Genomic DNA, 25,064 nt, shown 5'->3' with positions numbered 1-25,064 from the left:
GAGACGGAGACCCCAGTGCCTTCTCCTCTCCGCCTCCGGCGCCCGGAAAAGCAGTGTCGGGGTGGGGGCACCTTCGTTGCCTGCACGGTTATTTCTCAAGCACCTGCGCCGCCGTTTGGATGGCGCTCGCGCGGAGGCTTCATTTTCATTTAGCAAACATGGAGTGCTCCGCGCCGATCTGGAGCCAGGGTGTGAGGGTGAACAGTGCTCCCCACGCTCGTTCCCAAGCAAAGGGAGGCCCGGAGTGTCAGCGCAGTGGCGGGTGAACGCCGGGAAACGGGAAACTGGCACTGGGCTCTTACCCAACACCCGGCTCCGAAGTCCCTCCCGGCTCGCAATGCGCACGTCCCAACCCCGGCTCTGGGCCCACCCCCTCACTCTGCCTCCTCATTGGCTCCTCCCGGCATCGCCACGCCTACTGGAGGCTCCTCCCAATGCTCACTTCACCTTTCACCTCTTCGGGGCCGCCGGTAAGCCTCAGGCCCCGCCCACCGGGGGGGTGGAAATGCTCTTCCGTGACCCACAATTATTGGTGACTATTGCCTGTCCATAACAGGAAAAGCGGTTACGGATTGGCTGAGGCGAAGTAGTAGGGCGGAAAAGTGGGTATAGCTGCCTGCACGCACGCTTGGTGCGTGCGCGGCGACGGCGGCAGGCAGTGGCAGTCATGGCGGCTCAGTGCGTGAGGCTGGCGCGGCGCAGTCTTCCGGCTTTGGCGTTGTCTCTCAGGTAAGGGGCACTTGGCCTCCCTAAGCTGAGGTGGGAGTGCGACCTCCCGCTCCGATGGGGACCTTTCCTGGCCCCGGGACCTCCTCCCCGGCCCCGGAGCTGGGCATCTCCGGGACGCGGATCACCCCGCTGGGGCCTGCTCTGCGGCCAGGCTGTCCGTTCGGGGCTCCGGAGAGGCCGAGCATGGCCGCCTGGGCGGGAAGGGTGGAGTGGGCGGGCGCCGTGTCAGGAGAGTACCGCAGCGCGGGGGCGTCTGGCTCGGAAGGTACGGTGGTCCACGTGCGCGTGTGGTCCAGGGCCAGCGGCGACGCCTCGCGCGCGTTCACGATCTCGGCGCTCGCGGGCGCAGAGGCAGCCGCAACTTGTGCGGTTGAAAATGCGACCAAAAAAGCCCGAGACTTGTCCAAGGTCGCGCAGCGAGGCCGAGCCCGGCCTGGTGTGCCCGAGGCAGGAGCTGTTGTTACTCATTTCCGTGCGGCGGCTCGAGGCCGGGGCCACAGCGGTGATCGGGAAACTTCGTGTCGCAAGGTGCCTGTTGCCCGTTCTCGGGCTTTTTCCACTCGGCCTCGAATTCCTTCACTCCACCTTCTCCAGCGTCTGAGGTCAAAAGAGCAGTCGAGCCTGTGCCGCTGCTGGACGAAGAGTTTGTTGAGACAAGCTCACATTAGTCAGTGCCCTTTTTTTTTTTTACCAAACTTGCTGCTTCTGCTTTTTAAAAGTTCTACCTCTGAAGTTAGTATGGCAAGTACTTGCTGGAGAAGCTGCCTAGAACCAAGTTATTGATTAGAGAAGCCACTGAGGGCCAAAATTGGCCAAAAGCTGGGCAGTGAGATGCCGTTTTTCCCTGAAAGAGCAGGTAGGTGAGGTGAAGATCACTTTCAGTCGAGGTGATTGAGGGGTAAGTGCGAGCTTAATAAATTATATCTTAAAAACAGAAGAGCCAAGAGCAGCGACCCACGTGGAATACTTGAGTAAAAAGAATTTGGTAAAGTAGTTGTTGGTTTTGTATTGGAATTAATTGCCAGGAAAGCGACCACCGAGTCAGCATCATTTCTGTCTCTAGAATGGTAGTTTTGTGGACAGATGCTCAACTAGGGAAAGGGAGGAGAGCTGACTGGTAGTCATAGCTCTCAGAGGAGTTACTAGGCTTTCTGAGACTCAGTTTCCCTCTGCAGAACGAGATGGCCCTGGGTGTGGGTCCTGTTGCATTCCTGGCCACACTTTGTGGTGGCTGTGCTTTGGAAAGGGGTCAGTGCAGAGCTGACCTGCAGAAAGGCTGGTGGCTGTCACACCCCCAGGCAGAACAGCTGGAGAGGGAGGTGGGCTTCACAACAGTACACTCAGGTTTTATTTAAATTCTTAGTTTTTTAAATTCACAAGAGTAAAAATATAAAATGGTCATCGCTCTCCACCCCCATGGCAAGACTGTAATGGATGCTTCCACTCCACTTCTTTCCACAGATCTAAGATAATAATAAGTATACAGGATTTCTAGTTTGTCTTTACAAAAATAGGATCCTGTTTTGTGTATGTTTCTGTAAGTTGCATTTCTTAACAGAACACCCAAAGTGTATCCAATAAGTGGCAGTTTAACCCATTTTTAGGAGCTGCATTATATTCCAGATTGTGTTAGCAAGTTTATTCAACCATTTCCTCACTGGCAAATACTGTTTACAACTTGTGGCTCCGCAGTGCTGCAATAAACAACCTTGACTGTAAGTTCTGTGTGCTGGCAGCCTTCCTATTCGTTGAAGCAGTTTTAATCTGGGAAGAAAATTGAATGTAGCTTATTCTCAGATTGGACTGGCCTAATTTAAAAAGAGGTCCTGGCCGGGTGTGGATCACACCTGTAATCCCAGCACTTTGGGAGGCCGAGGCGGGCAGATCACGAGGTCAGGAGATCGTCGACCATCCTGGCTAACATGGTGAAACCCCGTCTGTACTAAAAAAAAATAACAAAATTAGCCAGGCGTGTTGGTGGACGCCTGTAGTCCCAGCTACTCCCAGTACTGGGGTGAGAGGGGTCTCGGGCTTGTGAACGTGGGGTTGAGGCGGGCAGATCACGACGGGAGGAGATTGAGACCATCCTGGCTAACACGGTGAAACCCCGTCTACTAAAAATACAAACACAAAATTAGCCAGGTATGGTGGCGGGCGCCTGTAATCCCAGCTACTCCGGAGGCTGAGGCAGGAGAATGGCGGGAACCTGGGAGGCGGAGCTTGCAGTGAGCCAAGATGGGCCATTGCACTCCAGCCTGGGCGACAGAGCCAGACTCCATCTCAAAAAAAAAAAAAAAAAAAGAGGTTCTCTGGTCCTGGTGAAGAAATCTAGGTTTTAAGACTTTATTTTATCATTTGTTAATGGCTTTGTGACCTGGGCTTATCACTTCGTCTTGGTCTAGTTCACTGTACATACCCCATGCTTTCCTGTCTTCATGCCTTTGTCCAAGCAGTTTACTCTTCTTGAAGCTGCATCTATCCCGTCATTCCACCCCTGATCCCTTTTGTGTAACTCTTAGATGGAATTTTCCTCTTGTTGCCCAGGCTGGAGTGCAGTGGCAAGATCTTGGCTTACCGCAACCTCCGCCTCCCGGTTCAAGCGATTGTCCTACCTCAGCCTCCCAAGTAGCTGGGATTACAGGCATGCACCACCACGCCCGGCTAATTTTGTATTTTTAGTAGAGACGGGGTTTCTCCGTGTTGGTCAGGCTGGTCTTGAACTCCTGACCTCAGGTGATCCATCTGCTTTGGCCTCCCAAAGTGCTGGGATTACAGGCGTGAGCCATCGAGCCTGTTTTAATCACTTTTAAATCCCAAATTACAGTTCTTTGTGTTTAGATACCTTTTTTTTTTGCAAGATCTCTGCTGGGTCTGTCTTGTTATTAGGATCAGCAATAGGCCAGCCTCACTCTAGTAGTAGCTATTCCATAAGTCGGTGGTTAGGTCTGGGCAGACTGTCTCAGTCACCTTAGAATGGAAAGAGAAGGAGGTTAGTAGTGTTGTGTACCAAGTACTGCAACTTGGCACAATGACCTGTAAGTTTAGGCATGTACTAGAGAAGATCTTATAAAAATAAAAAAGACAGGCACAGTGGCTCACGCCTGTAATCCCAGCACTCTGGGAGACTGAGTGGGGGGGATCACTTGAGCCCAGGAGTTCGGGTTTACAGTGAGTTAAGATTGTACCACCGTACTCTAGCTTGGGTGACAGCGAGACCCTGTCTCTAAAAATACATGAGAGAGGTCAGGCATGGGGGCTCACGCCTGTAATCCTAGCACTTTGGGAGGACAAGGTGGACAGATCACTTAAGGTCAGGAGTACAAGACCAGCCTGGCCAACACAGTGAAACCCCATCTCTACTAAAAATACAAAAAATTAGCCGGGTGTGGTGACGAGCGACTGTAGTCCCAGCTACTCAGGCGGTTGAGGTGGGAGTATCCCTTGAACCCAGGAGACGGAGGTTGCAGTCTGGATGACAGAGCAAGACTCTCTCAAAAAAAATAAAAAAAAAATATATATATATATGTAGAGAGAGAGACAGCAACCCTGTCTCTAAAATATATATATATATATATATATGTTTATCTTAGATCTAATAAAGGCACACTGTAGATGACTTATAGCTTTTATATTTACTGTTTACTAGTATAGCTTTTATATGTCAAGTACAGTGTGCCTTTATTAGATCTAAGAGAAATGTTTTCTTCCCAAGTAATAGTAAATAGTTTGAAGCTATTTTAAGTTTCTAAAATCATACATCTGACTTTAATAAACACAAAAACAAAGTCTTCGTTTCTCATGTGTGGACTTCCCTGTAGGCCGTCTCCCCGCTTGTTGTGCACAGCCACGAAACAAAAGAACAGTGGTCAGAACCTGGAAGAGGACATGGGTCAGAGTGAACAGAAAGCAGATCCTCCTGCTACAGAGAAGACCCTCCTGGAAGAGAAGGTTAAGTTAGAGGAACAGCTGAAGGAGACTGTGGTAAGGACTGTCAGGCTCCTGTGGGAGTGGGCTCGGCTGAACTGTTTCTCTCCTGGGCCACATAAAGGTTCCAGGCTTCATTGGTGACAGACTAAAGCCAAAGTTAAGCCGTTGTCCACGGCCTGCAGTGGGCCCAGGTGGCAAGTTACTGCCCAAGCAAAGACTAGAACCAAAATCCTATGTGGCTGTGGTTCTGGCAAGAGAATGATCTTTACATGCTGTTATTTGTCATTGAATTAAAACTTAAAATCATCTTTACAAATGAGGAATGCTCAGTATGGTTGTTTAGGTTGGGACTTAGGAGAGGAAAATTTCAAGTCCAGGAGTTGGGAGCCGGAGTATGGTTTTATGTCAGGCTCTCACAGGCAGGTAGGAGGTTTGTGAACTAGGAACATGAATTATTACTCCATGTGAAAACACATGGGTGGCACAAATCAAGTTTTTTAAGGATTTGAGAATGATGACAAACCCTGAGTGCTGGCACCATTCCAAACCCGTTACATATGTTAATCCTGGCTGCCAGGTGTGGAGCCAGGGCTTGAACCAGGACCATCTGGACTTGGAGCTCTTAGTCCTTGCCACTGCACAGTGATTACCTGAAGACTGAAAATGGATGCAGTGTAGAGGCCCCCACAGAGCAATTTAGTAAATGTTAAAAAGAGAAAAGCTAGCTGGGTACCGTGGCTTACCCCTCTGATAGCACTTTGGAAGGTTGAGGCAAGAGGATTGCTTGAGCCCAGGTGTTCAAGACCAGCCTGGGCAAGATAGTGAGACTCCATCTCTTAAAAAAAAATAAAAATTAGCTGGGCGTGGTAGTGCACTCCTGTAGTCCCAGCAACCCAGGTGGCTGAGGTGGGAGACTTGCTTGAGCCCAGGAGGTTGAGGCTGCAGTGAGCCGAGATTACACCACTTCACTCCAGCCTGGGCAATAGCGCAATACTCTGTCTCAAAAAAAAAAAAAAAAAAAAAGAGAAAAGCTCAGATGAGTGAGCTTACAGAAAGGTGATGAGACATGAGGAATATACTAGAACTCAGATGATGATTACACAAGGAGTGTTTGAACTGAGCCACCTCTGGGTAACACTGAACATAGCAAAAGATCATGAGTGCAGCTTTTATTAAGCTTTCGTTAAGCTACCCTCCTTAGTCATATTTCAAAGGCAGTGATATTACTTCTGTTTTGATTTGCAGTTAGTTACACAGCCATTTTCTGATCGAGCTCGCTTTCCTATGACTTTGTTCCATGTTAATATAAATCTCCCAGCCGGGTGTGGTGGCTCACACCTGTAATCCCAGCACTTTGGGAGGCTGAGGCGGGCAGATCAAAAGGTCAGGAGATGAAGACCATCCTGGCTAACATGGTGAAACCCCATCTCTACTAAAAATACAAAAAATTAGCCGGGCATGGTGACGTGCACCTGTAGTCCCAACTACTTGGGAGGCTGAGGCAGGAGAATTGGCATGAACCTGGGAAGTGGAGCTTGCAGTGAGCCAAGATCGCACCACTGCACTCCAACCTGGGCGACAGACAGAGCAAGACTCCGGCTCAAAAAATATATATATATATTAAAATACATATATATGTAAATATATATATAAATTTCCCTTTTTTTATTTTAGGAAAAATATAAACGAGCTTTGGCAGACACTGAGAACTTGCGGCAGAGGAGCCAGAAATTGGTGGAGGAGGCAAAATTATATGGTACGTTCAACATAACATGGTGTTGATTCTGAAAAGAAGATAATGGGGTGGGGAAGGGGAAGGCCGTGCACATGTAAGTGTCAGAGAGCAAGGCTGAGGGGTGGGGGGCTGAGCAGTTATTTCCCCTGCATTTTTTTTTATGATGGCCCAACAGCAAAGGTGTCTGGAGGAGCAGAAATAAGTAGCTGAGACTAGCATGAAGAATTGTAAATAGGTGTGTCCTGCCCCACACAGAGACCTCGGTGGGAACCTGCAGCAGGTCAGCCTCTGATGCCCATCCCCTTAGCCCTCCGGAATTAACACCGGCATCACTTCAGAACTCCCAGCGTGCTATATGCATGGCCACCTTTGGATGTTTTTGTCACTGTTCTTCCCATTTTTACAGTTGAGATCATTGCGGTTTAGTCACCTGCCACACAGCACAAAGCTGGTACATAACCCAGGCTCCCAACTCCACGGGCTGGCGTTTGAGTGCTGGCTGTGGGTCTCTGCGTGACTGACAGCGGGTATTAGAGATGCGGAACCTAAGGCTCAATGGAGGGTAAATGGCTTGCCCCGGGTCAGACAGGGTGAGAGGCTATGTGGAAACTAAGAACCAGAGTCTGTGCCGCATTCACAGAGATTGAAGCGCTCCTTGAAAGACTATTTTCCTGGATGCTGTGGCCTGTTTCTTGGTATTCTGCCTCTCTTTGTGGTAATGTGCTTTGTTGGTTCTTACCCTTTCTGACCTGTAAATGTCTGGGCTCTTGGGACTCAGTACCAGGCCTAGGTTCTCTCCCCTTGCTGTGCTCCCTGGGTGACTTCCACACTCTTATGGGCTTAATGGTATCCACACACAAGTCTCGGCTTCAAACTCGGATCTTCTGAGTTCCAGTCCTCTATATCTTACTGCTTACTCGACATCTGGGCTTGGATGTCTCAAGGGTATTTTCCCCTCTACTGCACTCCTTTCTTCACATTTTAGTAAATTCTAAATTTAGTAAATTCTGGGTCTCATCTCACAAATAGCTTTTGAGGATTTTGTGTTGTTGAAGTTACTGAGCTATTGGAATTCTGAGGCAACTGATTTGACAAGTTATTAAATAGCCTCCACATCAGGTCAGCAGTGCTCAGGTTGGAATTGCCCTGTGCAGTTGGTATGGAGTGCAAATGATCTTCTTTAACTTCATCCAGGCATTCAAGCCTTCTGCAAGGACTTGTTGGAGGTGGCAGACGTTCTGGAGAAGGCAACACAGTGTGTTCCTAAAGAAGAAATTAAAGACGATAACCCTCACCTGAAGAACCTCTACGAGGGGCTGGTCATGACTGAAGTCCAGATCCAGAAGGTGTTCACAAAGCATGGCTTGCTCAAGTTGAACCCTGTCGGAGCCAAGTTCGACCCTTATGAACATGAGGCCTTGTTCCACACGCCCGTTGAGGGGAAGGAGCCGGGCACAGTGGCCCTAGTTAGCAAAGTGGGGTACAAGCTGCATGGGCGCACTCTGAGACCCGCCCTGGTGGGGGTGGTGAAGGAAGCTTAGCTGCTGTTGATGGGGTGGGTGTTTTTAAACTCACTTGCTGTAACTCTTAAGGCTGGTTCATTGTTTCTCATCTTTGAGTACATGTGACCTTTTCCCAAACCTTGTTGGAAACCTTAAGTAACCAGTGGCTAAACGGAAAATGAAGCGGGTTGCATAACTGCGTTAATGAACTGTAATTCGGGAGTCTGTTCCCTTATAGTGCCACGCGTTGAATAGTTCCACATACTTAGAAGAGCTCAGCGGGGCTCTGCCAGGTCTCCTGAGCATCATGAGTAATGTGTCTGCTCAGACTCTGCTGACACCAAAGTATTTTAAACACATAAAAGGTCTTGGGGAATTCTGTTTGGCTACCTGGACGCGCCAGTCTGCACCGTGTGTCCCTGCAGCTCACTGCGGCGCATGAGTGACTGGCATATTTAGCCCATCACAGTTCATTCGCTGAAGGAAAGGCAAGAGGTGAAACATTTTCCATAAAAAAAAAATGATCTTTGTGAAGAACATAGTGAGTTCGTTTGTCATCAGTCAAGAGCGGCCGAAACTGACCACTGAGAAATGGGCGTGGGCACTGACAATTCTCAGTACCATTATTTGGCCAGGAATTGAGCTTGGCTTGGCAAAGGTCCTTTTACCCTGTTCTGTTCATCTAAATGCAGACATATTTAAATCATATTCAACTAGTTACTAACGACCTCAAGGTGTATTCCCTGGTAAAATGGACTTTCTCAAAATAGGACTGCATGCTTGGTATACTTTAAATGTTAATGTTTAATTTAAAAATTTTATTTAAGAGGATTAAAGCCCTAATGTTTATTTTCCTACTTTCTGATAACAATTTTGTGTCCTCTTGTGGAGATCCTTGCCACTGAGGCAAGCATGGCTTAGCCTTCCCATTCTCTGCTCCAGCCCTGAAGCTGTCGGCTTGACATGTGCGTGCGTGCACTCACGTACACATGCACACGCTTCTGCACGGAAAGGGAGAGCCACACTCGCCCAGTGCAGCTGCAGCCTGTCATGGTAAGAATATGAAACACCCAGGAGCCACAGCAAGGGCACAGGATTTGCAAAATCATCTTGCGAAAGGACTGTGTTCCTCATTTACATGGTCATCTAGGGCTTAGAAAAAGGCTGAATGATTGGAGTCTCCTATGAAAAAGAAAAGAAACTTTCGCTGCCTTTGCTTCTAGAATTGAAGATACTGGTGAAAGCCATTTGCTGCCTAGAAAAGATGGGGCACAGTTTATTTCACTTCTAATTTTAAAAGATGCAGGTAATGGTCCCATAATACTTCAACCTGGGATACCATTCCCAACATGTTCCACCTTTAAGATGCCTTCAATTAATGTGGTCAGAAACAACTAAAGGCAGCATGTATATTGGAGAAAACATGACTGGGAGCTCCAGCACTGCCTGTTTCCACGCTGTGGGGTTGTGAGTGCATCATCGCCCCTGGAGCTCCAGAGTAAAATGGAGGCTAAGAAAAGAATTATCAACTCATTTCTGTGAATATTTGCAGTTTCCTCCCTTCTCAGCTAGAGCTGCAGTTGCTAAAAAGCACTTTACTCATAACCTAGAGGCAATATAGCTTAATAAGGTAAAATATTTTTTATAGTAACCTTCAGTCATACAGTAAGTTGGGTACCATCTGAAATGCTTAGAACCAGAATTGTTTCAAGCTTGGAGATTTTTCGGATTTTGGAATATAGTCAAGCATGGCTTAACCACAGGGATGTGTTCTGAGAAATAAGTCATCAAGCAGTTTCTTCTGTAAACACCATGTGTACCTACATGTACCTAAAAAACAGGTGGTGTAGCCTACTCCACACCTAGGCTATATGGTGTAGCCTATTGCTCCTAAATTGGAAAGCAGTTACTGTACTGATACTGTAGGCATCTGTTAACACAACGGAATCTGTATATCTGAACATAACATACTAAAGGTACAGTGAGAACACTGTTGTAATATGTGGCCCCTCATTGACTGAAACGAGATTCTCTGCTTGACTACTTGCATGATACTTGCTAGTTAAGTGTCCCCAATCCCGAAATCCAAAATGCTCGAAATGAGCATCTCCTTTGAGTGTCACGTAGGCACTCAGAAAGTTTCCGATTTTGCAGCATTTCAGATTCAGGGATACTCAACCTGTAATAGGAAAATGTCTTTTTTTTTTTTCTTTTTTTTTGAGGCGGAGTCTCGCTCTGTCGCCCGGACTGGAGTGCAGTGGCCGGATCTCAGCTCACTGCAAGCTCTGCCTCCCGGGTTTATGCCATTCTCCTGCCTCAGCCTCCGGAGTAGCTGGGACTACAGGCGCCCGCCACCTCGCCCGGCTAGTTTTTGTATTTTTAGTAGAGACGGGGTTTCACCATGTTAGCCAGGATGGTCTCGATCTCCTGACCTCGTGATCCGCCCGTCTCAGCCTCCCAAAGTGCTGGGATTACAGGCTTGAGCCACCGCGCCCGGCGGAAAATGTCTTTTATGTATATATTTACAGTAGAAATTAGATTTGTTCAGCTACATTCTAGTAGTTACTGGATTTAGCATAACTGCAGCATGAGTCAAGTGTATGTGTGGACAATCAAAACCAGAATTGGAAGTCTCAGAGGCATCTGCAAGTCGGTCTGGATTCCTGAAAGACTCAGACCCATTTGGCTTTCTCTGGCTGTACTGCTGCTTTGAGGGAGGAGAACAACTGGCACGGAAGAGTTTCTGCTTAAGAGAAAGCAATTTTAGGTCAGGTGCAGTGGCTCACGCCTGTAATCCCAGCACATTGGGAGGCCGAGGTGGGTGAATCACCTGAGGTCAGGAGTTTAAGACCAGCCTGGCCAACATGGTGAAAAACCGTCTCTACTAAAAATACAAAAAATTAGCTGGGCGTGGTGGTGGGTGCCTGTTAATCCCAGCTACTTGGGAGGCTGAGGCAAGGAGAATCGCTTGAATCCAGGAGGCAGAGGTTGCAGTGAGCCAAGATTGTGCCATTGAACTCCAGCCTGAGCAACAAGCAAGACACTCGGTCTCAAAAAAAAAAAAAAGACAAAGCAACTTTAATCTTCTGGAGGAAAAACTGGTTTGATACAAAGTAGCAAACTTTGAAGTATGTCATGTGACAGTCTGTATCTGTGTTTGAACTGTGGCTCACCCCTAGCTCTGCGTGGCTCAGAGAAGACATCTGACTTCAGAACCAGAGGTAAGAAGCAAGCCGTGACACTCTTTTGTTCTCAACGTGTTTAATATGGAAAAAGGTCATCAAAACGGTAGGCAGGGTTGCTGATTTTAATACATTCTTGGGATGTTGGCCATTTAGACAGCATTATTTAAAATAGATGAGTTATCCAACTTTTTTGACTCAGATAGTTTGCTTAAATTTTTTTTTTTTTTTGAGACGGAGTCTCACTCTGTCACCAGGCTGGAGTGTAGTGGTGCAATCTCAGCTCACTGCAACCTCTGCCTCCTGGGTTCAAGCGATTCTCCTACCTCAGCCTCCCAAGTAGCTTGGACTACAGGCGTGCACCACCACACGCAGCTAATTTTTGCATTTTTAGTAGACAGGATTTCACCATGTTGGCCAGGATGGTCTTGATCTCTTCACCCTGTGATCAGCCCATCTTGGCCTCCCAAAGTGCTGGGATTACAGGTGTGAGCCACCGTGCCTGGCCTAGATTTTAACAAGACCTAATTCCATGGGATTATGGTGGCTCATTTACCATGAGAATTAAATAATAAAAATGTGGAGGCTCTGAGCTGCAGACAGAGGTAAGGACTACCATGATGGGAATAGTCGATGGGCTAAGAGGCAGCCAATCACAACATTACCATTCCCTTGTGACAAAGGGTTATTACTTTAACATAAATTAATTATACATTCATTATGGTGTTTTAAAACAGTCAAGCCTAAATAAATTCTTCATACCATCAAAAAGATACACATACTAAAAACCTGCTTAAGCACAGAGTTTTTCATTTGACAGCTCTTGGCCTGGGCCATACACATTAACAGGGATCTTCTGCTTCTTCAAGCTTAATATAATAAGTCTGGCAATCATTTTATATAAAAATAAGATTAAATTTTAAACCTCACCAAACTAGGATCCCGGTGTTGTAGAAAATCAGGGAGACACCAGACTAGCTAAAACCCATGGTTCTCAAGCAAGCTTCCATCCAGTCACCTGGAGGGCTTGTGAAAACAGCTTGCTGCACCCCGCCGCACACCACTTTGATGCAGGAGGCCAGGTGGGGCCTGTGCATCTGCATTCTAACAGGTTCCTAGGGGATGCTGCTGCTGGGCCAGGAACTCCACTTTGAGGACCACTGGGGCTAAGACAACTGTAAAAACTTAGCACCATCTGCATCACTGTTCAGTGGTAGACAGCATCAGCTTTCTGTCATCCGCATTTATTCTGCAGGGGACAATGTGGAGCTGGCCCTCATGATACCACTGCTCAGTACTTTATTGTCAAAGGAGAAGTTCTGGGCTTAGCTAAAAGAGCACTTCTCTGTCAGCATGCAGTATAGTTTACAACTAAAGCCATATACAATATATTTGAAATGTTTTATTTAATGCTGAAAATTTTACCCTAAGGGACAGAAGGATGTGTAAAAAGAAAGGAAAAGGCACAGTAATTAAGTCATCCTTAGAAATGATGAGGTTTTCTTTCTTTCAAATAACTTCACTTTAATGTAACTTCAAGCCCAAACATTCTGGGAGGTAAACAGTCTCTTGGTACCTATGGGGCCCGAGAGGCAAGTCAACCTCCTTGAAGAATGGAGCGCTGGAGTCTGGGCACTCCACCGACTCTTTTTAAAGCAGGGTCTTGGACCGGAGAACCCTGAGCAGCTGGAAGACAAAAGACTTCCTCAAGTTTCAGGAGGAAGGTACCGTGGACATCCTTGAAAGAGGGCCCCAGAGAAAAACTTGTAGGCAGGGCTGTGAAGAAGCCATTTCTGAGTCTGACTGAAGACAGTGAACAGGGAGCAGCTCGAGGCTCAGGGACACCACCCGGGCTCCCTCGTGCTCAGCCAGAACCACCGCCAACCAACCAGTCAGACGGCTCTCGCCTGGCTAGTCTGAGGCCTCAGCTGTCACGGGCCTGGCGACACTCTTAAAGATGCCTAGCCAGGCGGGCATGCTCACATTTTCAGTGGAAAGGTACTTGCAACTGAAGAAAATCCTGAGGAAGCTGGCGCCAGAATTCAGAACTCTTAGCCTTGAACTTTATACAATGGGTTCTTCCAAGTGAAATGCACTGCACATCTAACAGCAGCACCGAGCAGCCCCAGGAAATGGGTTGAGAGGGCCTGGCGGTCCACACGTGTCCTACGTCCCTCCCACTAACGTGCTTTCCCATTCGTGGGGACGTGGCCACTATGGGAGCCTGCCCAAGGGGCACGGCTCTACCCAAAGTGAACCAGCAGGCTCTGGCCGTATTCAAATGAGGCACAGGGTCAGCTTTGGGGTTTGGGAACTGCAGGCTGAAACTGCTGCCGCCGGTGAAATGGAAGGTCATCTGGTTGCTGTGTTCAACAGACTCCTCTTCAGTTCCCAACAAAATGCCAGCCTATTGTCCTCTGGCCTGATTTTCCTCATCTGCTACAAGGCGGAGGAGTCTGGGCCCAAGCTGCCCCCATGTAAAGTGCCGCGTGCCCGGGGCTGCGCTGGGGTCAGCTGTGGGCAGCGTGGGCTCAGAAAAGGGGAGCCTGCAGGCAGCCCCGCCTGAGAAGAGCTTGCATCACCAGGAAATAGCTGGTGGCTTGTCAGTCCCGCAGGAAAACACTGCTCCTGTCACCCACAATAGCTTTTGTACCAAAGGGAAGAACAGTCAAAAGGAAATTATCCAATCTCACAATGAGCTCCGAACTGAACAGGTAAAGGCAGAGCATCATCTCAGTGTACGACTTGCAGAACTAAGTTAAAATAGACACATTTGCCTCCCCCATGATCCAAGATAAGATTGTTACTATTGCTTCTTTCAGAGGACCATGAAAAGAATTTGTCTTAAAAAAAAAAAGGAACTCCATTTGTTTAAAAAAGAGCAACAACGGGGAAGCGGCTCCCCTCCACCAAGTCATTGTGGCTGGTGCGCCGTCTGAGCATCACTCTGGCTTTCACAGCGTCCCAGCTTCAAGACGCGTCCCTGGAGATCCAGCCGCTTTCTGTGAGGAAATTCAAAATCCTTTTCTTTAGGACTTTGTCCAGGTAGCTAGGAAGGCGGCTTTTCGAGGGGATTCCTTGCCGCTTCTGGAGGTGGTCTTTAATTATAATAGTCTTCACAGTCACGTAGCGGGCTGGACTCAAGTTTAAGGAGCTGCAGAGCACCTTCTCGCGATCCGACAGGAGCTCGAAGCCCGGAAGGTTCTCAATGGCGGCGAACTCGCCGTCTTTGCCGTCCTCCTTTCCCCGTTTGGAGCCCGCTAGGTTTTTGTTCTCCTTCCTCTTCTCCCGTTTATGCCGCGCTGCCTCGTACTCTGCCGACTCTTCCATCTTGGTGATCCCGTTTCGCCGGTACCGCTGCAGTTCTCGGATCTTGGCCCGGAGCATTTTTTCTTTGTGCATGTTTTCAAAAAGGTCATCAAACTCCTTGCATGACATGAACTGGTACAGCGGCCTCAGCTTCAGGCGCAGCTCCTTCTCCTCCTTGGTGATCTTGCGCTTCAGCGCCTTCTCCTTCTCCTTCTTGTCCTTCCCCAGGAAGGCTGGCACTAGATTGTAGTCTCGGGCGATGTTCTTCCGCCGCTGTCTCTCTTTCAGCTTCCGCACGTACATGTCCACGTGGGCGCGCTTCAGCTCGATCTCCACGTCGTCGTCGTCATAGTTAACAGAGAGCCCGCTAATGAGCGTCTCGGCATCCTGGTCGTACTCGATCTCGTAGTCGTCCCGCAGCGGCATGTAGCCCAGCTGCTGCTGCTCCGCCACGGAGATGTCCAGTGGGGGCAGCGGGGTGGTGAGGCTGGGTGAGAGGGGGCCTCCGCTGGGACAGGTGTGGTCTGTCACACGGTTGGGGATGGTGTCAGGGATGCAGGCCTTCCCCAGGTTCCCGTGGATGTACATGCTCACGTAATGCTCCATCACCTCTTGGGGAGTCCGGGAAGCACCGACGTGTGCAGCCATATCTTCCTGCGATGACAAAGGGCAGAGGTTACTTCCAGCGCCAGGGTGTCAGATTTAGGTTCTGCACAGATTCTCTTCACGTTTTACAAAGGTTGACCTACAGTACTTCCTACAGCAGGGTTACCCACCCTCCCCAAAGGCATTCGGTCACACACTCTCTCATGAGCCGGGCTCAGGGGAGAGATGACAATGTTGGAAGCAACACACGTTGTTTCTATACATGAGGAGGTGAAGACCCAGAGAGGCACAAGCTGGCACAAGGTCTTGGGGTGAGCTGGTGGCAGAGCTGAGGCCAGAACCCCTGGCTGAGGTCTGGACTTTGTTCCCGTTCCCCACCTGGGACCAGAGGAGCACACCTGGTACTGCCATTTTGCACCGCCATAAACCCTGCACTCAGGGGCTGTCCATCTGAATGTCCCAGGACACAGCTGGGCAGGCCAGGGAATGCTGAACTCGCCTCATTCAGACTAGAAAACGGGCTTGTCCCAGGGTGTGAGGCCAGGCCAAGTGCATGGCACTGCAGGAGGGGACCCAGTTCTACCATGTTGCCGCCTCCTGGAATAGAAAGGGCAGGACACTTCTGTGACACTTGTCCTGGCCGCACACCCATCCTGGCCTTCATGCCCGGGGGTGCTGACATGGCCCTTTCCTAGGCAGTGACTGTGGATGATGGGCCTGTGGCTCTTCAAGGGAGCAGGCCTTCATTTCTAGCACCTTCCTCGGTTAGCAGCTAGCTGGGCGTCTGCCACCGGCTGAAAGCATTCATCATTCCTACAAGAGGGTAACCCATAAATACAAGGTTTAATGGGAGGAAACTGTATAACTCCCTCAATCTTTTCCTTCTGCCGAGAGGCCTCTTCCTCAAAGTCAACCGCTAAAGCCACTTCAGAAAGTAACTGCCCAAAATGCGCACTCATTCCCTGGCCACCGCCTCTCAGCCACCCAGGCCCCACCTGCCTCTGCCCGCCTGGGTGTGGAACCAGCGCTGCAGCGCTGCCTGCAGCACAGCCAGAGGCCCAGCTGGAACCAGAGGGACCCGCGCCCCACCAGGCTGATGACTATGAGCTGGAGTCAGGGAGAGAAGTGCTCTGGGCTCCAGGAACGGACCCCACAGCTGGGGTTTCCTCTGGCACACGTGCCTGGAGCCGAGGTGCTGGGACCCTTCCCCCTCCCCCGCCACCTTGGGGCCAGGAATGCCCAGGACTGTGACTACAGAAGGCAATGCCAAAACTCAACTGTGGGGCCTCTTTGAGAATCATAAAGTAAAAATATTCGAGCTAAATGTTGATTGTGGTCTTAGAGGGCACTGACTGCTTCTTTTAGAAACATCACTGTTTGCAGCAAATCTGTTCATTTTCTTTCCCCAGGAGGCATTTGGCCTAAAACAAAACACAAAACCAAGTCACAACTATCTCCAGCACCTGCTGCCACTCTGTGTGACCCAGGCTGGTCACTGCCCATCTCTGAGCTCCGGGTGTGTCACTGCCAGAAGAGGAGACATGTGCAGCCCCACGCACCTCACATGGGTGAGAAAAGGCTTCAGGGCCACAGTGGGCCCCACATGGCGAGCGCGAGTCCCCTCTCATGGAGCAGCCGGGGCAGAGGCCAACGGGAGCTCATGCTCTTCCCCCACAACCTTGGGGCCAGGGAGCCCCAGGATCCGCAGTGGCCTCTGAAACAGGTAACTACCAGCCGTGTCTACCTAATGGAAAAACAGTCCCTAACGCCCGCCCTTTAGGAAGGAAAGGGTCCTGTTGGGTGGAAACCCTGCGTGAACATCCTGGGGTGCCCGTAGGGTGGGAATTTCCATCCCAACACCTCATGTCTGTGCTTCCACCCCCCAGGCAGGCAGCAGGGGCAGAGCCGACCTTGGCCTGTGCAGCTTCTCCAGCCCTCGGCACCAGCTTCTGTCGGAGGCTGCGGAGGGCTTTGTGGTGCCGGGCTGCTTACCCAAGGTCACAAGGTGAGCCAGTGGGGCCCCCTGGCATTGGCCCTGGTCTCTCCAGCCAGTGAGACCAGCAGGGAAGAGGCCTGCAGACTTCTTACTCGCAGAGATGTTTGTAAAATACCTTACTTACTTGGCAAATTTTCAAGTTAGCAACACTAGGTCAGCCTCCAAAATCCTTCAGAAATCTGGAAGTCTGGGAGCACGAACCCGTCAGCGTCAGCCGGACTCCTGAGTGTGCCCCGCGGGGTCTACAGCTGTCCCTGGCTCCTGCCTCACACCTCTAAGGAGCTTCCCAGCACCCAGCCAGACATTGCAGGCCTGGCAGCGCCCACCCTGCTGGAGGTGCCCTATGCTCCTCGTGCCCAGACTTAGGGCCAGGGCCCACCTGGTAGGGCGGTGAGGAGGCAGGTGCGGCCACAGCGTGTGCTCCGTCTCGGTAGCTTTCCCCAGCACTGGATGCTGTCAGCTTCCCTCCCACAACTTCCCTTTATCCCTCAAGACCAGGCTGCCGGGTCCAGGAAGCCTTCAGTGACCCCCAGGGCCAGGCTCAACTGTTCCATCACTTGCGGTCCCTCTCAGCTTGTTTCCTGACCTGCCATCCCTCCTTTTGCAGGTTTTATCAATACAATTTAAAACAACAGCAGATAAGTACGTCTATGCCCATCATCCCGCTCAGTCCTTGCGTTTCCCACAGAGGAGGAGTGTTATTACTGCCCTACAGTTTTCAGATAAGGAAAGTAAACCTGAGGGTGAGCCCCCGCCAAGGGCACGAGGCCAGTGAACGCTGAGCCACTTCAATACCAGGCAATGTGGCTGGGAGCATACACCCGTCACCACGCGCCCCCCACCATCCCACGATGCAGCGCACACCACAGGGGGCTCCTAGCTGCTTCCTGATATTGTGATAAGAGGCAGAGCAAAGCCGGACCACTGGGCTTCTGCTCTTCCTTCTGGAACAAGCATGTTGGAGAGGTGCCACAGCTCCGGCTGACCCTGCCCCCGTGATGTGCAGTGAAGCTCAGGCCTTTGCACCCGGCGTCGTGCCCGAGGCTGCCAGCCCTGCAGACTCCAGAGCATCTCCCGTCCCAGGCGATGCTGCGACGCCCTGTGGCCCTGCTGTCCCTCAGTGGCCCCACTGCTGTCCTTTCCTCACCCCATCTGGTCTTGGTCTGTGAAAGACGAGGCAGAGGACAGCTCATCCCGGCCCAGGCTGGGCTTCCCCTGGTGGTTTGGGGCCAGGCGTCATCTCCAAAGGGAGGCGCAGCTCCAGCTCCTTTTGCTCCAAATGAAGAAGCCTCAAAAAGCCAGGAAGGCTCAGTTACCCAGGGAGCTGGGTGTAACGAAGTGGGTCCCACCAGGGAAGGGCATTCTGTGGACAGAGCTCTTAAGGAGCAGCTGGGTACACTGGTGGCCCCTGCAGGGCCAGGAGGAAATGGAATCCGTGGGACAGGGGACTGAACCATGTCCTAAAGGACAGGAGGGAACAGAGCAAGGTAAGAAACACACCAGCCACAGGCCGCAGGTGGCAGCGCGGGAGGGCTCCAAGCCGAGCCCATGCACGCATTTCCCATCTGCACAGGTCAGAGAGCCCTGACATGTCACCTGCCTGGCCATTCCACAGAAGCATGCAGACATGGGAGGGCCCCACCTGCCACCCCGGGCCATCAGCCCCTCTTAGGAGCTCCAAGCCCCACCTCCATGCCCCATGGGCTCCAGGCTGACTAGGCTGTCCTTATCACCTTCCACAGCAAAGTCACTCCAGCACCTCCAGTCTCAGCTCAGCCTCAGACACTGGGCCGACGACTAGGGCCACCTGCAGCTGGCGGCAGGACAGAGCGGCCGGGCAAAGGTAGGCGTGGATGCCAATAGCCCTCAGGGCTGGCACACCAACTCAGTCATAGCCATGCAGTGGCCCCTAGCTCTTCCCTCTTCTAGCCTTGTCTGTTACCTTTAGAGAGATGACTTGAGGACACCGGGTCACCCTGTCTCTTCCCCTTCCCTCCTCCCTGCTCCAGCAGCTCAACTCTCAGCACAAGCATCCCTCTGATGCCGGAGGCGGGTGACTCACTGGCTTTGCAGCCTGTGCTTCCAGGTGTCAGACCTTTCGGAGATCCCACTGTCCCTGGCCACTGCCCCCAGCCTGTTCCAGTAGAAAGCCCTGTAAGCCTCAGTTCTAGGTCTCTCTGAACTCAGAGACCTCAGTGACTTAGAGTTGTCTTTGGCCCTCAAGGTGACTGACACCTTCAGGTCAGATAAGGCTACTTGTGATAGAGATTTCGAAAGTGGCATTCCTCACTGTGGAAAACAGCAGGGTGGTTCCTCAAAAATCACACACAAGGCCAGGCGTGGGGGCTTATCCTAACCCCAGCACTTTGGGGGACTGAGGCAGGAGGATCACTTGAGCCCAGAAGTTCATGACCAGCCTGAAAAACATGGCAAGACCCTGTCTCTACAAATAATTTAAAAATTAGGCGGGTGTGGTGATACATGACGGTAGTCCCAGCTACTTGAGAGGCTGAGGTAGGAGGATCACTTGAGCCCAGGAGATGGAGGCTGCAGTGAGCCATGATTGTGCCACCGCACTCCAGCCTGGGTGATAGAGCGAAACTCTAAAAAAAAAAAAAAATTACACACAGAACCTAATCTAGCAATTCCACTTTTATTTACCCAGAAGAACTGAGAGCAGGATCTTGAAGACATCCCTGAACACCATGTTCATAGCAGCCTTATTCACATTTGCCAAGAGGTGGAGGCAACCGAATGTCCATCACAGATATGTAGATAAACACAATATGCCACAGAGATGACAATGGCCGTGCCGACACATGCCACAACACAGATGATCCCTGAGGACATGACGCAAAGTGAAATATGCCAGTCGGAAAAGGACAAATCCCGCAGGACCCACTTATATGAGGTCCCTAGCGCCACAGACAGGAAGTAGAATAGGGGTGCCAGGGGCTGGGGAAGGGGGAGAGGGAGTGAGTGTTGAATGGGGACAGAGTTTTAGTCTGGCAAGGTAAGAAAGTTCTGGAGGTGGCTGGTGGTGATGGCTGCACAACACTGTGAGTGGATGTAATGCTTCCAGACCTAGACACTTAAAAAGGGTTAAAATGGTAAATTTTCTGTTACACATATTGTACCACAATAAAAATCAATATATTTTTAAATAATTTTGAAGTTTTATAAAGTGACATGTCTTACCACTCTACCCCAGTGGTTCTTAAAGTGAGGTCCCACAGCGGCCCGCATCAGCAGCACCTAGGAGGTTGTTAGAAATGCAGATTCTAAGCCCCACCCCTGACTCAGAAGCTTGGGAGGTGGGGGTGACTCATGTGAGCCAGGCCTCCTGGGTGTCCCGCTGCGGGCTGGAGTTGGAGACCCCCTCTGCGCACCCTGCCCCTCCCAGCCACTCTCGCATCTGGGCTCTCCCTCCCGCTCCCGCCATCCTTAATGGCGGTCCCTGGAACCCCAGCAGGATGCTCAGGTTGGGGCCGACGCACAGTGGAGCCTTCTGCCCTGTAGGGGAAGGTAAGGTCCCCCATCCCATGGTTCCCAACCGCGCCTCACAGCTCCCTGGGGCTCTTTCCATCCATCCAAATTTCTAGACCTCAGCCTCAGAGGTGACAACCCCGCAGATCTAGGGGGATCCCTGGGAATCCTACTGGATCCTGCAGCACGGCTGCTGAACAATGAAACGGATGGTTCTAGGCATGCAGTCAGAAGCCTTGGGTTGAAATTCCATGTTCCCACATTACCCACAGTTGTTTCCCATTTGTAAAAGCGGGGAGCACCTGTCTCAGGGATTAGGGGAAGGAGAGATGGTGAGGGGTGTGTGTCAAAGCACCTGCTCAGGCCCGGCACTGGCAAGCAGCCACTGGGTGATCACAGAGCCTGAGCCGGCTTCAAACCCCAGTAACGCTCTCGCACCCGGCACCCAGGGCTCTTCACCAGCTTCCTCCATCACCGCAAGCTGGCTTTTGCCTGGCCCTGAATACACCAGACTCTTAAAACACAAAACCCTTCCTTCCTCCACACTCTCCTCTAACTGCACAACCATCTTATGTCCTTCCCTCTGCAGGACATGCTGAGGCCCACTTGCCCACACGGCACCGGCCAGGTGAGGCAGCCTTCTTCCTCCTAGCCTGTTCTCACCACAGGGGCTGGTCTGTACCAGGCCCCGAGGCAGTGCTAACTGAATGAATGAGTGAGAGAATGAATGCACGCACAAGGCAGTGATCATCGATGTGTGCGGCCTTCTCCCGCCTCCTGGGTGTCCATCACCATCTCAAAGGGTGCAGCTCTACTCAGGACACCCCACCTGGCTCCAGGAAGGAGCCTGAGTGTTGACGTGTGTGCACAAGGCCTTCCATGGTTCTCAGAGAACTTCACACGCTCATCTCATTCAAAACCACAAGGGCCAGCTTGAACCCCACTTTGCTACCAAAGCCCTCCTGACAACCACCTGCAGAGGTGCACTGGCCCTCCTCAAGCTCCTCAGTGTCAGTCCAATTTCTTCGGCAACCAATCAACAGCTCCGGCTCCTCTGCCACAGCTGCCACTTGCCCTCAGCTGTCACCTGTGTTTGTGTCTGTGTTCCTGTGCTCCAGCAGGGCCTGCATCCTCTAAGTCTTGGAATCCTGCACAGAACCCATCACAAACCGGCCATCTAGAGATGCCAAACCCCGCTGATCTGACTCTGGGTCACTGCTTGCCAACTCTTTCCCATTGTCGCCAAGGTCCTTTAACCTGTTCTCTCTGCCCCTCGCTATGAAACACACACGCCAGCACACAGGTTGTCACTAAGCCCCCAGGTGTCACTGTAAACCCTGCTCAGCTACAGCCCGTCCCCTTCAGGCCCCATCCCCCAGCCCTGGTACAAAGTGTGACCACAAAGCTGCCAGGTTTGGCCACAACCCACCCTCTCCCATGAATCCCACATGTAGTAGTACAACCCCCAGGCCAGGTGTCACCATTTGCCATCTGAAAGTAGAACTCAACAGGTCTCATCTGTCTTCACATCACTGTCCTCAGCCCCCACACCATCTCCTTTCACACTCACAGTCGCAGCCCAGGAGCCCCGGCCCTGCCCCCACACTAATCTCCAGTGAATCAGGTCAAGCCCTTCCACTCCATCCACTCCTGTGGTGGCACCGACGGCCTCCCAGCCTGTGACCCACATTGCTTAATGCTCTCACCCATGGGTTAGGGCCCGGGCTTTGGAATCACACAGGCTTGTGTTCATTCCTGGCTCTATCACATGAATGCCATAGAATCCCTGACAAGGGCTTAGTTTCTTAGAGCTGCTGTTCTTCAACTGTAAGAGTAAGAACCCAACCCCCAGTGCTGCTAGGAAGATCCCACAAGACACATATGGGAAGAGCCTGGCCCAGAGCGGACAGAGGCAGTGGGACACGCCAGCTCTGTGCACATAGCTGGATACATGCTCAGAAGAGCACCGCCCATCTCAGAGCTGCAGAACAGCCTCAGAGGAAGAAAAATAAAGTCCCAGGGGTTAGCGCAACGAGGTTCTGCCAGGGAGACGGCAGCATGACTGAATACTGGTACCTCACCACTCCGGGGGAGAGGGCGGGGGTCACGGGCCAGCGCACCCCCTGCATCCTGGCTGCAGTGCAGGCTCTCAGGCCTCGCCGTGACCTGGCGCTGGTGCGGTGGGAGAACGCCCTGACGGCAGCCTGGCCAGGCCCCCTGTGCACCAAGCCCCAGCCCCAGCCCCATGCCCTTCGTCTCCTGGCTCTGTCTCCTCTAACAGCTGAGTCAGAATCTGCATTTTCACCAGCTCCCCAGGTCGTCTGTATGCACACTAGTTGGAAAGTATTGTTTTAGAAGAGAGGCCTCTCCACTTCTAGCCTGGTTTCTTCCAAAACCACACACATGTTTTGGTTCCCCAGGTATCGTGTTGTGTGTATTTTCCACAGTGCCGCAGGGAAGGCAGTGCAGACAGTGTAGTTAAGAGTACAGGCTCTGAAGTCAAACTGGTCCATCCAAAGCCAACTGCCAAGGGCTGTCGGGAAAATGTCCTGAGATATGCAGATATGCCGGCAAGGCTCTGCGCCTCCTTAGCTGCTAACAGAGATAATTGCTGGGATGGTGAAGAGAAGAGCCCTTTGAGGCACTGATATATATGTAAGTGGAAAGATCAATCCTGGGCCATGATTTTGGGGGAGAGCACCCTAGGTAGAAGAAATATAAAACGATCAAGATGAGATCTCATTGCTCAACACTTCTAAAGCCGCCTTAACTGAAGTAAAAGCCACCGAGGCCGGTGTGAGACGCTCTGTGCTTCCAAAGCTCGTTATGCTTCCAAAGCTGGTTATGGTGTGTGGAATGGGGGAATGGGGTGCAGGGGGAATAATGAACAAGGAGGCTCCCAAAGTGGTCAAGGCAAGAAGTAAACATCAGCCGGGACTACGGCTGTAAGAAGTGGTTTGTTCTGGATGTACTGTGAGGAGATAGCTGATAAACTGGATCAGGAACTTAGTGGAACAAGGAACTAAGGAGTAAGTCGAGAGGACACTGAGAGGCAGATAGGACAGGGAGGTGGCTGGACATGGAGGGCTGTTGCTAGGGAGGAGCTCTGGGCCCAACACCAAGTCAGTACCACACTTTAAGCTCCCTGAATGGAGGGATAAAGGCGTCTCTTTCCTTCAGAGTCCTCCTCCACCACAGTAGAATGTGCACGGAACACAAGCTAAGTGCATATCCACAAACAGCATGGAAGGACAAGATGGGACAGAGTTTCTGAAAAATGGCGATCCCAATGTCTTCTCTAAGGAGCTGGGAGGAGAATCAAGATTCCAGGGCTTTAGAATGGGTATATGAGGCGGTCCTGAGACTCCTTCAGAAAAGGAAAGCAAAAGGCAATAAAAGCAGCCCAGGCAGGACTGCTGGAGACGTGGCAGCAGATGGATGCTGTTACGAGAAGGAGGCACCTGGTGTAGCAGGGGAAGACTCTGCAAAGCTAAGGGCGCTGGGGTGTCTCACTCCCCTGCTTCTCAGGGTGCCGGGGGATGGCCACATGTCTTTGGTGGTTACGAGTGGGAATACGGCTGGAGATTTTCTCCTTTCTAACACGGATGCATGCTTCCAGAGTGAAAGGAGAGCTGAGAAACCGCCCAGAGAGAACAACCACGTTCCTCTCTCAAGGACAGAACCTAGCACACGATGTTGCTAGCGTAAGTGGATCCAGTCCAGCTCTCACCGCTCCCCACACAGAGCTGTCTCTACAAAAACCTCAAACGTAAAGAGAGCAAAACCCAAGCCCCAGGCCTCCCAGGCCAGGCCTCTTTGTTCATTCTTTACTGACCACTCGCACAATGTCGTGGGTTGTGGAGACCCAAGCAATAAACCAGGCGCGCTACCCACAAAGAATCTGTGCGCTGGCAGACCACACAGGGCACATGCATACAATGACAGAAAGCAAACCAGGCCGCCCCAGAGACCCCGAGACAAGCCGCAGGGCGCCCACCGTTCTCTCCTCCCTGGTGCTCCCACCGCTTTCTGTCGAGTCTGCGGGCCTGCCTCACTCCACCAACTCAGGTAAGGCACCGCGTCTTGCCCAACGTTGGCACTCCGCAAACGCCTGTGAAGGCGTCCCTGAAGGTGAGGGAAATGGCTCTGCTGTCAGAAACCAGCCTTCAAAGCCCCACTTGGCCCCGTCTCGGCTATGTGACCTTGGGCGCGTCACAGCCTCTCTGAGCGTAGGTTCCGACAGGTGCCCGACTATAAACTGGCAGCGTCGCCCTCCCCACCTCCGGGGCCTTCCGGGGTACCGAGCGGAGCGAGCAGGTCCAATGCTGACTGCGCGCCCGATTACAGGAGTAGGCGCGGGCCTTCCTGTGCCCTAGCCGGGACCCGGCCTCTGTCGCGCCGCTCACCCAGTTTCCGAAGCCGAACTGCTCGATGGCGTCCAGCAGCAGCTGCTCCTCGCGACTGGTCCAGCCTCCCTCGGCCTCGGGCCCCCAGAGCGTGAAGCGCCCGCCGTCCACCAGTTGGTAGCCGTGGTAGCGGCGGTGGTGGCCGATCTCGGCGCCGGCCGAAAAGCACTCGGGGCACAGCTCGAT

At 51.6% G+C, this 25,064-nt stretch overlaps 2 protein-coding genes and 1 long non-coding RNA gene across 4 annotated transcripts; 2 read left to right on the top strand and 1 right to left on the bottom strand.

Moving 5' to 3' along the window:
- The first annotated feature begins 496 nt into the window (after positions 1–496).
- On the top strand, positions 497–9,877 carry GRPEL1 (GrpE like 1, mitochondrial). The gene is made up of 4 exons (XM_023206856.2): positions 497–729; positions 4,548–4,710; positions 6,331–6,412; positions 7,586–9,877. The coding sequence occupies exons 1-4, from the start codon at positions 668–670 to the stop codon at positions 7,930–7,932; spliced, it is 654 nt and encodes a 217-aa protein (XP_023062624.1). The 5' UTR covers positions 497–667; the 3' UTR covers positions 7,933–9,877.
- Positions 9,878–11,137: 1,260 nt separating this feature from the next.
- On the bottom strand, positions 11,138–25,058 carry TADA2B (transcriptional adaptor 2B). The gene is made up of 2 exons (XM_023206855.1): positions 24,879–25,058; positions 11,138–15,038 (listed from the first exon to the last, which is right to left on the bottom strand). The coding sequence occupies exon 2, from the start codon at positions 15,030–15,032 to the stop codon at positions 14,046–14,048; it is 987 nt and encodes a 328-aa protein (XP_023062623.1). The 5' UTR covers positions 15,033–15,038; positions 24,879–25,058; the 3' UTR covers positions 11,138–14,045.
- On the top strand, positions 14,897–19,928 carry LOC116418752. Of its 2 annotated transcripts, none has more exons than XR_004228894.1 (3): positions 14,897–16,713; positions 16,877–18,829; positions 19,655–19,928. It is a non-coding gene; the product is annotated as an uncharacterized LOC116418752 (long non-coding RNA). The 2 variants fall into 2 exon arrangements; XR_004228893.1 differs by having other exon boundaries at positions 19,652–19,928.
- Positions 25,059–25,064: the final 6 nt, after the last annotated feature.

This window comes from Piliocolobus tephrosceles, chromosome 3 (genome assembly GCF_002776525.5).
Source record: "Piliocolobus tephrosceles isolate RC106 chromosome 3, ASM277652v3, whole genome shotgun sequence".
Taxonomy (NCBI): Eukaryota; Metazoa; Chordata; class Mammalia; order Primates; family Cercopithecidae; genus Piliocolobus; species Piliocolobus tephrosceles.
The sequence above is the reverse complement of the archived record's forward strand: the minus strand, read 5'-3'. Positions and strand labels throughout refer to the sequence as shown.